General features: G+C 40.9%; 1 protein-coding gene across 6 annotated transcripts in view; it reads right to left on the bottom strand.

Annotated features, from left to right (window-relative positions):
* Window positions 1-622: 622 nt before the first annotated feature.
* NNT (nicotinamide nucleotide transhydrogenase) overlaps window positions 623-12,356 on the bottom strand; it is a 72,309-nt gene continuing 60,575 nt past the window's right edge. For all 6 annotated transcript variants that reach the window (XM_090038038.1, XM_090038040.1, XM_090038041.1 and 3 more), the window contains exons 20-22: window positions 7,665-7,783; window positions 5,299-5,414; window positions 623-2,497 (exon numbers count right to left, since the gene is read on the bottom strand). In XM_090038038.1, the coding sequence (XP_089894164.1) occupies window positions 2,348-2,497; window positions 5,299-5,414; window positions 7,665-7,783 (385 nt within the window). In that variant the 3' untranslated portion in view covers window positions 623-2,347. The remainder of the gene's footprint in view (window positions 2,498-5,298; window positions 5,415-7,664; window positions 7,784-12,356) is intronic.

Below are 12,356 nucleotides of genomic sequence, written 5' to 3'. Positions count from 1 at the left end.
CTTAGTTGTCATGCTTTTTTTTTTTTTGACCATGGTAAAATAGAGCAATTCTTTTGCTGCAAAGAACTCAGAGACAACAGGTCAAAATGTTTTTAAGACTATGGATTCCTTTTTGAAAATATCTCGGTTTACTTTGTGAAACACGTTTTAAAGTTCCGTGACACTGCTGTACTTTTGAAAGGATCACATGGCACTCTGGTTCAGTATTGCTAATTTACTGGAACCATGATAACAGTCAACTTAATCCAAACCTATTATTTAAAAGGGCAAATCTGTAATAAAATACTACAAAAACATGACCCTTTAAATTAAGAACTAAAAAAAAAGAAAGCCCCCAAACCTACAATTAGTTTCTATCAATTTTAGTGAAGAGCTCAGCCCAACACAGGCCCAACAAGTATCAGCACAGTATCCAACACAGGCCCAACAAGTATCAGCACAGGTTAGAGCAATATAAACATACAAGAATATGCTATTAGGAGCATACATTCTACCTCTTCTTCCCTGCACTATAATTTTGATTCTATGACTCCCTTAAAAAGAACATATGAAGCTACTTTTCTCTTTATGTAACATTATAGTAGTGAGGAGAAAGCAATGTGATTAAAAAGCAAAAAAAAGACACTTTTATTGGCTTGTTTTAATATTCTGTTTCCTGACAAAATACAGTTTTAAAATTAACACTGGTCCAACCTCTGATCCCTAACAAATTGCATTTCTCACTGCAAATACAAAAGGAAGAGGCTTTTTAAGAAAAGGTGAATCTCAAGTTAGCTACCTGAAAGCAGAAATAAGTTGGATACTGCAGCTACTACTACTTCAATCAAAAGTTGGGTGAGAAAATAAAGTTCCTTGATGACAAGAACTGCCCCTGACCAATTTAGGTCCCTTTTTCCTGCAGGGTCATTCTCTTTTTTTTTCTTGAGTAGACCCATTAGAAATGTGGCTACCACTACTACAAAACTAAGAGACCAATATTTATTATATTCAAGCGTAGCTGCCCCAATGTTTTAAATTAGAATTTACTGACTCAGTATTTTTATGCAGTGTAACAACATATTAATGCTTATGTGCTAATTTTATTTTTGAGCTATAGAAAATACGGATTTCAAAAATGGGTTTTTTCCATACACTTACATTTCTTGATTTACTACCTGTTGAAAAAATGGTTTTTTGTAATCTTTACATAAAAACAGAGGTAGCTGAGTGGTAATATTTCTTAATTGCTATTAAGTTATACAAGTTTCCAATGCATATTTTAATAAAAAAAATCAGTCTTATAAACAATCAAGACATTAATTTCAAGCTTACTTCATAGTAGTTTGTCTTCCCCAGATGTTAATACTTTGTAACACAAGTACAACCATTTGTATTTAGCTTTTGTCACAATGGACAGTTGCTACATCATTATGCAAACATGATAAATTCATTTTATTAGGCAAATATTTGAGTTCCACTCAAGTACACTTAACATAATAAAAATAAAACAGTACTCTATGCCACGGACTGATTTACTGCTTTATTGTAGTTACTATGGGAATTTAAATAGTACTCTTAATTAGATTATGGGAAAGTCAAATAATCCAAACACTGATTTTAAACTTGTGTGGGTCCATACTACCCAAAATGAAAGCTTATTGATTTTTTAAAAATGCTGATAAACTCTTGATTTGTATCTCTTTTCCAGCATCTGAAATATGTTAAAAAGTGCTTTTTTCCCCAGCATCAGAAAAGTGTTGATTAATAATGTATCAGATACATTTTAACACAGCAAAATTTTAAAAGTCATAAATTAATCAAATCTGAAATCACTGTAAGTGATCAAGATTCTACAATTAGATCTAGGTATACAAACCAATGTACCCCTAAAAAATTGGGGGTCACAGTTTGCCCAGAACAGTTTAAGGGGCAACAACTGGAAGGGGCTGAAGGTTAAAATTAATTGCAGGAGTTGGGGAAGAAAATTACTTGACCACTACAGGTACATTTCCCTCATGTCATAATGACATCAATGGAACAGATCCCTGAACTTCATTTTGTATTATGTAAGTGATTACTGGAGGGGACAAAAATATACAACTGAACTGGATTTCATCAAAAGATGAGACTCATTTTCCTAAAGTGTCCCTGATTCACAACATCCATGAAACCCACAAAAGAAACGCAATTCATGTTGTTCTATACACATAATGAAAGGGGGTATTTTACATCAAATGATATAAGCTAATCTGTGCACCTGTGTTTCAGCTTGCTTGTAACTTTGCCTTTATACTCTGATGAACAAAAAAAACCTCACTTGTTCGTACTGGCCAGAGAAAAACTATGATGACGAATGACAAAACAGCATTTACTTCTGGTAGGATTCCCTGACTTTGGCCTGCAGGGCATCACAAGTTTTCTTGGCATCTCCCAAAAGCATGGCAGTGTTGGGCTTGTAGAAGATAGGATTGTCCACTGCTGCATAACCAACACCCAAAGATCTCTTCATCACAATAACCTGCAAATGGAATAGTTTACATTTGACAAAGCATTTGCCATCGTCCCTCTTACATTCAGATTTCCTGCACTGAATCTCAACATACAGAATTTTTAAAAAGAGATTTAATGTGATTACATGTTAATAGGATACTTCCTGGAAGCAAATGGACAGAAAATACTAATTTCTCACTCAAGTGTTCAGTCAACATGAATGGCATGACTAGGTAGCTTCCAAATAGTGTTTAGCATTGCCATGCAGGAAACAGGTTTGAATTTCAGTCCTCTTCACACTCAGCAGAGTCTGAGCAAGGATGTATTTTTAGCTTCCAATGGAAAGAATTACTTGCTTTAATCAGAAACAAGATCACTGGCTATGTAGAGACTAAGGGTGTGCAAAGTGAGCCATATTCAATTCAGATTTGGCCCAATTCAGGGGACAGTGATTTGATTCGTTGATTCAGATCACTGTCCTGATTCAATCTGACCGAATCCAAATCTGAAGATTCTATTCTGATTCGGAGAATCAGCAATTTGGCCATAGACACAGCTTTAAATGCATTTTTCTACATAATTCAAGGTACCAGGCGTGACTCGTGAACACTGAGATGGTGGGGCAGACGGAGCATCCCACAGGAGAGCCGGGGCCCCCCCCGTATGCTCAGCGATGGACCTGGAAGTGGACCGGAAGTACTTCCAGTCCATTTCTGGGTCTGCCGCTGATTGCGTGGGTCACCCCCCCCCCAAGCCCCCCAGCTCAGTGATGGGCCACAGGGGACCCTGAGTGCCCCGTGCCAGACCCAGGAGGCACCAGTCGTTTAGCTGGGGGGCAGGAGGGTCCCCACACGATCCATGGCAGACCCGGAAGTAGACCAGAAGTACTTCTGGTTTACTTCCAGGTCCACCTCTGAGCATATTGGGGACACCCCCATTCCCCCCCACATTCCCATGCGATGCACCATCCGCCCCATCATGTCAGCGTTCACGAGCTGCCTGGTACCTTGAGGTATGTAGAAAAAACATTTAAAGTTGTGTCTATGTCCGAATCACTGAAGCTCTCCAAATCAAATCAGCAGCTTCCCATTGGAATCAGAGGGATTAACAGATCTTCTGATTTGATTTGGATGTGGAGATTCGGCTGCTGAATTGGGCCAAATCCAATGAGTCACTGAAGCTTCGCACAGCCCTAGTAGAGAGACTGTACGTTACCTAATGAATAATTCTAACAGCCTCTGAGATGCCATCTATGAATGTGGAGAATTATTATAATGTTATCACAATCCCAAGGAATGCTAGACGCTGCAATTTACTAAACTCATTAAGGGTACAGAAAAATTCTATGTAAAATTTGTGCAGGCCAGAGAAAGTGAAACTGTTGCACAGCAATCTAGTTTTACAGTCACACTGCACACACAAGATGACTACCCTTGGCTACTACATAAAAGGGGAAAGCCTACTTGGCTAAGTAGGCAGAAAATCCTGACTATAGAATAATGTAAGGAAGACCTGGAGTCCATGGTTAAGGCATCCCAACCTAATGCTCCAGTGCTTGGGTGCAATGACTAACGATGGACAAAGTGAACATTCATCTTTCAAATGAGTGTTGGAATGATGTCGCAGCCATGATGGTCCAGGAATTATGGTGAAAGGTAAGGATCTGTGTGTGTAATACATTTCATTGAACCACCTGCATGTTTGGGATAGACTTAAGCAAGCTTCTGAATGTGTGTGTACTTCTTCAGGTCTGAAGAACACACACTGAAGCTTTGCATTCAAAAGCTTCTCTCTCTCAAATTTGGTCCAATAAAAAATAAATCACCCACAAAAATCCTCTTACATCTTTCAAAGGTAATTTGTGCAAGGCCCATTGTTATGTTGAATGCTGAATTGTTTCCCTCATAAGTACTTCATGCTTCCAGGGGATCTTAGGTCTAATCCAAAGTTAATCATTTCCGGGATGGAACTCCAAAAGGACAAAACTTGACCACATGTGGCATTCATTTTCAGACATATACTAATAGGTAAACCCTTGAAGTCTATGCCAGCTGCAGGAGTACAGAATTTTTTTCCCATGCTTTTTGTGTTTCAGCATATTCTTTACAGCCTTTCTACCCACTGCAAGACAGCTCTACTTACTTACGCCTTCCAAGGTAAAGGAACCAAAACAAGACTTTGTTGCTCAAATTTATCATACGGCTAGTGCAACTGCGTTGCTTTAGAATCCACCCCCTCATTATAACATTACTTTAACAAAATATAGTATACATTTTCCTCATGGTTGTGCTATCCAAGGCCCTGGGCAGGTGTTATATTTATGGTCTCACTAATGTATTAATTGCAACAAAAGCAGAAACATGCCACAGGTTCAGCCAATTTATGGCATCATAAAATGGCAAACCAGGCACAAAGATGTTCAACATATAATGTACAACAGAGGTTAGCATCCTTTTTTGGCTGTGGGTTGTATTGACCCATTTCAGTGCAGAGGAAGATGGGTGGGCAGGTAAGCCAGCTGTCACCACTACTTTTTCCTGCAGCAGCACAGGGAAAGCTCATGCCACCCCCTACTTCTCAGAGGCAGCATGGTGGCACAGGAAGGTTACTATTGCAGAAGTCACATGCCATCAAATGCCAACACAGCCCCAGGGCTGTGGGATGGATCAAATTGTTCTATGGGATGGATCCAGTCCATGGGCTCTAGCTTGCCACCTGCGATGCAGAACATCTTTGTGTGTCTGGTTTGTGGTGTGTCTGAATGTCCTGGGGCTGCCCAATCCTGATGCTAACAATTTACAACTGGATATATATTTTTGTTCAGCTCACCTGTTTTGACTTCCAAACCTCTAGAACTGGCATTCCAGCAATGATAGAGTTAGGATCTTCTTGAGCTGCTGAGTTAACTGTATCATTAGCACCAATTACAAGCACCAGGTCAGTTTCTGTGTGAAAAAATAGACAGAAGAAAAAAAATTAGAAACCAGAACACTGACATTACTGTGAATATTTGTGTCACAAACACCGCTATAGTTAGAGATGTTCATGGGGTGTCATGCAAATTTGGTGTTTCTTTTACTAACAAGTCATGTGTTGTCTTGTTGAAAAGCTGATGTCATTGCTTTTATCTCTGTATGGATTCTGTTATGCCATCTATTTATAACTTTATGATTTCAGACATGGTTTAATCAAAGGAACTGAAGAATACATGCTTAAGGAAAAGGGAGTATGTGAAACTGCTAAGTATCTCTGGACATTGTATCACTAGGGCAAGCACAGTTACCACTCCCAAACACAGGCAGAATGGGCTATTTTTGGGATGAGTCTGCCTGTAAAGAGAAAAATCAATCTCAGTAGTGAGGACATTGCAGAGTAATGGGCTGTTAAGCTAGTGGAATTCCAGGTGCCCCAGGTGGACAAATAAAAGAACTGTCTAGAGGATTTTGAGATTCATGAGCAACTGGGGCAATGCTGATCTGGGGTGGGGGGATGCTGGCTTGGACGTATTTAGGAGCTGCCTATAAGATAGTCCTCATGGTCTTTTGGGTTTTCCCAGATGAATCCAGGTCCCCAATAGTCAGGGCTGGCAGGATCAGAAGGAAGGATGATCTGAAAGTACTGGCAGGACTCTCTGAAGGACCAGGTTATAATCAGATGAGAAAAGTAAGTAACTCTGTGTTCTGTCTCCAAACATTATGGTAAGTTTTTGCTCATATAGTTCTTTTTTCCCCTGTGTAACAGATCCTTTGTTTTGTTCCCCTACTGACTGCCTATATTTAAGCATGATCTCAGGGAGTGATATTCCAGGCCACACATTCCACAGAAAGGGGGATCTAAAATTTTTTCACAACTGAAGACAACACCACCTGGAGCTGGCAAAGATCCCCCCACTGCAGCTGGGAGTCTGGTATAAAGGCGTCAGAGTCGACACTTGCAGGGGTAATGGGTCTCAGGGCAAATTTTGGTCTGTTCCATGGGACAAGCAGCAGGACAGCAAGGAGAAACTTGGAGCTGCCAGTACCTCACAGAGAGATTCGTGTCAGCCTGTTTAAAATCTGTATTACAGTTGCATGTAGAGCAGGGAAAGGCAATTATTTCAGGTAGAGGGCCACTTACTGAGTTTAGGCAAGCCATCAAGGGCCTCATGACAGGCAGCCAGGGGCAGATAAATATTTATTTTCTAAAATTTTTAGGGGCCCCACGGGCCAGATAGAATAGCCTGCTGGGCCACATCTGGCCCGCGGGCCTCATTTTGCCCACACCTGATACAGAGCCTCAGAAGAGGCACACAATCCATTGCAACTGGCACACAAAGCAAGAACCTCTGCCCTAAACTGCTTACAAACTGAACAGTCCAGACAGACCAGGTCAAATAAACTATACAAGGACTGAGAGATTAAGCTTCTCATACATTAGGAACAGAGCCCCAGTATTAGGACTCGCATTACAGTGCCTTGTTTGGGAGGCAGCATGACTCAAAGTTCAATCCTCCAAAATTCCATCAGAGAAATCCTGAGTCTAAACTTTTATATACTTGGGGTTTTTACAACTTTAGTATTCTTCAGTCCAAGGGGAATTTCGAGTCATCAATAGAATCGGAACATGTACAGCACACAAAACACTCAAACTAATAGCAGTTATTCTTTGTGGACCTACCATGACAGGGAGACAGGACCCAGTGTTTGCTACTGGTTTCACACCCATTAGGCCTTCACAGCCACAGAACACGTGGATCAGATATCCTATTATTCTCTGTTTCAGGGCTCAAAGGACCACGTTCTAGTAATTAGAGATCTTCTTTCCTTGTCCCTTAGTATGTACAGCACCTCAGCCTCTCCCCTCTACTGATATATACCAGCAGCTTCCTATTACATCACCTTGTAATCCAACTTATCCAAACAGTTCCCATCTCCCTCTATAGTCCTTACCCCGTCCCAGCTCTTTCTTTGCACCTCACCTTTCTGCCTTTGGGTCAGACTGTTTTCTTTCTCTGCTCCCTCAGTATCAATAGGGAAAGAACTGAAATTGCAAGAGGAAAAGCCTTCCTGCCTTCTGTTGGATGGTACCTTGTGGCACAGCAGTCACAAGGAGCAATTGCTACGAATCTCCTTTGACCAAATGAAAATAGAGACAAAAATAAATGGGCAACTGTGATTACACAATACTAGAAAATAATATCATTTTAAAGCTAGCACCTGGGAAGTCTTCATTAATCTCATCCATCTCCAGCACAATGTCATACGGCACGCCAGCTTCTGCAAGGAGCACATTTAACTGACCGGGCATTCGGCCAGCCACAGGGTGAATACCAAACCTGGCACAAAAAAAAAAGTGCAGTTAACAGAAAAAGTCTGTTCCATTTTATACTTTAAAGTGTGGCCACAGGGGCCATGATGCCCAAAAGTTCCTGAGCGCACAAAAACCAATGGAAATTTTTGATTATTAAATCCCTCAAGGCAAGTTGCACATATTTCTGTATTATTTGCAAGGGGAGATTAGGCAGGGAAGTGCACCACCAAGAAGTGTCCACAACTTCACTTCCCTATCCTAGTAAGTCTACTTACAGAACTACTAGCTCATCAGGCACAACAAGCTCAGTCTGCAACTTCACTAGAAATTGGGTAAACCTCAACTTTTACTCAATAAAAAGCCTGTTTAGCATGTTTTGCATCTGAAAGGAAACTGCCTCAAGTTTCTGATGCACTAGGAATGCCAAAGGCACCTCCACTGACAAACAAGCAAAGAACAAATGAGACACAGACATTCCCAAAAACGAGGCTTCCAGGAAACACCTCACGGAGGAATAACACTGCAACAGGGAAGTAGTTTCCAATGAGGCACACAGGCTTGGAGGCCAGGGGTTCCCCTTTTAATTTCTAAAAAATAAAAAGACCCTTTTTACTGTTCTCTCTTGGCTCACAAATCCTTCCATCATCAGCCAGAGGGGGGCACAGTTGGCAGATATTTGCACTCATCTCCCAAACTATGCTATCATTAAAAACACCTGTCTGACATATGAAGCTCTTATTTTATGAATAAGCCCATCAGCTGCAAGAAAAGTGCTCCCACACATCCTTTAAATAGACTGGCCACATGCTCCCTCATGCAAGTGGAAGAGGGTGCACAGCATTCCATGGTTAAACATTTCCCAGCTGGAAAATTGGGAATAACCTTGTTAAATCCAGGTACTTATGAAGCCTTCATAGGTCCGCACCCTGAGGCTCCAATTCAACAAACAGCATCAGCATGTGCTTAATTTTAAGCACATGACTACCTTAAATGCTTTGCTGGACTGAAGCAAACTGGACCACCTTCCTAAAAAGTAAAACCCCACACTATGCGTTTCTGACAGCTTCCATGGACATAAAATGTAGAAACAACTTGTTGATATTTTGACTTGGCAGTCAAGTCTGAAAAGTTCAGGAATGCCTCAAAGCTATATTATTTGGAGCCAGCAGGTGAAGTAGTTCAATTCCTTTAGAAAAAGTTTTAAAAAGACCATAAGATAGAAGCCATTTTTCCTGTTGTACAAAACTTTAAAAAATGCGTTTCATAAAGGAGAAACTAGTACAGAATTCAGTAGACAGATGCTAATTTGCCTGAATGCAACAGGTATGGCTTTTTGGTTGCCGATTCCCACCCCCCCCGGACACAATTTTATACTCTCTGCTACGTACATACATACTGGGCAAATAGATTCTGTACTACTCTGGATTTCCTACCCTTCCATTTCTGAAGCCGTCACCAAATCCGAATACTGTTGAAAAAGAGAGGATGGTAAGGAACATCAGAAGACAGCCCCTTCTAAATGCTGCATAATGACTTTTTTTAAGCCAATGATTTGGTAAGAACTTTCCTTGTACTTTAGACTAAGCACAAACTCCTAAGAGAGCAACTAAGAGAGCAACTGTTGTAAGACTTCAGTTGCTATGCAAAGGCTCAAGACTTAGAGGCATCATAAGGGAGCTCTGAAAAAAAAAAAAAAAAGGGTGCTCTGAGTGAATACGTAGTGGAGACTGACCAGTCCACCATAACTGCTTTTTCTCCTCCTTGTTACGTACATCATGGTGGCAAAGCTGAACATGAGCGATTCAAAGTTGCAGCTCTGAAACCCATAATATACAGTAACCACTAATTTTAATGCTCTACAAGTATAACTTTAGAAGGGCAACTACGTTTTGAATAGTGAGGTACAATTCAGGCAACCTGAAGATGAGGCAACTGGAACTCCAAGCACATAAACTAGGGATGCTGAAGGAGCAAACCATGCACTGCAGTCAAGTTAAATTTTGGCCAGACTGGAACTTAGAGAGAGACCTGGGGAAAAGCAATATATTATAAATTTGTCTGTTATGCATTTGGGATCCTGCTGTCAAGGACAATACCTGACATCTGATAAAGGATAGGAAAACAAATCGGACAAAAATATTAATAGGTTAAAATTTCACACCAACTACTCAATAATGTAAGCCACGTGTGACATTCAGCTGCTCTAAACTGTGACTGCAAGTGTTAGAGAAAACCTCTTATTTTGAAGCATACGCTAGAAAATCATCACTGGCAGAGAAAAAAATGGGTTTTCCAACAACATTCCCCTGTTTCTAATAAAATTATTTGAACTTCTTTGTGAACAAAGCTCCTTTGGCAAGTCAAGGAACACACTATGCATGAGGTTTCTATTAAATACCATGCACATACAGGATCTTATTTCCAGGACTGGTCCCTTAGCTTCAGCATACACTGCCAAGAGAATGAACCTTCATCACCTGCTGTTGCTGGAGGTAGGGGAAGAAAAGGAAAGAAAGGGACAAAATATTCAAGAATCATCAAGGACTCACCTGTCAAAGGTTGGGACAACTGATCTCAGTAACAATACACTGCATTCACGCAGTTTATGGAACTACTTACACAACAGCTGTGACAAAATACACTTAAATGACTCCCAAAGGGAGTCTGCTTCTGAGAATTTCTTAAGTGTGACAGAAGCCTGCCAGTCCCTCTTGGTACAAGCATATAAAAGCCTGTCGGCATTGGACACATTAAGAACATGTTCAAAAGCCCATGACTACATTGAGATAAAGATTTCCACAGATAGGGACGAAAATTATCCAGTTTCAATCATGACAAAAGATCCTACCAGGCAGTCAGATGAGCATAGCAAGCAGAAGGCCATAAAGCAGATAAATACAATCACAAAGAGATAATATTCAGAGAGAAGTGGCACCCATCTATAACTGTGCACAAAGGTGGAGAACTATTTTTATAGCTACAGTACAAAGATTTACTCATATGTTATATTAAAAGATAGACCAGGAAGGGTTCTACTTTGATTTCACCAATACCAGATGGAATGGACTATTTATCCTGTATTACAATGGCTAGAGTTCTTGGAAACTAACAGACTTTTTATGGTGAATGAGAAAAAAAGCCTTCTGGCACATTTTTCAATTTTTAATACATTACTTTTTTTTTTTTTTTAACCCATTCCGTTATGGAAGTACTTAAAAAATAATGGAGAATGTATAGGAACCCTGAATTGCTTACAGTTACTCTATGTCATCTGATATATATGTTCTGTCCCAGCTGCAAAAGCATCGCAATCCTTCCTTAAACCAGAACATGAAGTAAAACACTGTTTTTTGAAATTGTCTTGCCAGTGATGAATTAGAAAACAGGCTGTGGACAAGAGTTTTGCAGCTCTTCCCATGGTGCCTATGTGGAAGATCGAGTATGCCGACTGCAATACGGTCAGCTCAAGGAACTTCTAAAATTCACAACCATGCCGCAATGGTGGACTGTGGGCTACCCATGGCTCACAAGAGTAAGTTATGGCCCCCAAGTTTCTGCCTGGCTGCAACCACAAGGGTCCCACTCCAGGGTACAGAGCCATGCAGGGACCTGAGGATGAGGTGGGACCATGTGGAAATGTAGTGTAGTGGCTGCAGGGGAGTCACCTACAATGGTGCAATGTAACAGCTGATGCAGGGGTGGGGGGACAAGGAGGGGCACCCACGTGGGAGCATAGTCTGGTGGGGTGGGGCGGGGGGACGGACAGCACAGCCTAGGTAGCATTCAGCCCTCAGCTCTTAAAAACTGGACAGCACTGCTCTGACTTACTGCAGGGCTAGTCTTCACTGTGCATAGACAAATTCAGCTAGTTTTAGACCAATAAGTAGCCCTGACACAGATAACTTAGCCATCTAAGCAACAGCTTGGGCCACTTACATGGATTTTAAAGTACTACTACCCTCTGGGAAGACATACCATTCCATGAAGTCACAGAACAAATGCAGAAGGGCTTTTCAGCCAGTAGCCTATTATTAGTAAGGAGTGGGAAACCCAAATTATAAGCCCATCATGCTCAGGAGGATCCACCTGTTTTGCAAGATGAAGGAGAATCTAAAGATCTACACAAATAGCTCAAAAGTCCACTTATGCAACTAAAATTAGCTGTGTTCATGCTGTTTAGCCCCTGAAAAGGGAGCTGGATTGGAATCGAGGTGTTTAGAGTCCTGGGACAACACTTGTTAGCACAGATTAACTGACTTGTGCAACTTTCTCTATACTGTGTTTAGAAGCAGATGTGTAGGATACTGTTATGAATACAGTAGTAGTCTACTGTTGATGCTTATCACACAAAGATCACAGAATTTCAGAGTAAGATTTACTGTTTAACTTATCCTTGACTCAGTATCTTTACTGGCCACAGCTGGTAGGAAAAAATTATTGTGCCCAATACTGAGGGAACAAATGTGTACTTAACCCAGTGTAGAAATGGTTCAGGATCACTTCATCCATGTAAAAATAGGACTCCTGTAACTATGCCAAAGTTGATGAGGCATAGGGTGATCCAAGTAAGTTACATCTGGTTGGTGCTGATTTTAGCT

This window comes from Crocodylus siamensis, chromosome 3 (genome assembly GCF_052110815.1).
Source record: "Crocodylus siamensis isolate JL-2025a chromosome 3, ASM5211081v1, whole genome shotgun sequence".
NCBI classification, from domain to species: domain Eukaryota; kingdom Metazoa; phylum Chordata; order Crocodylia; family Crocodylidae; genus Crocodylus; species Crocodylus siamensis.
The sequence above is the reverse complement of the archived record's forward strand: the minus strand, read 5'-3'. Positions and strand labels throughout refer to the sequence as shown.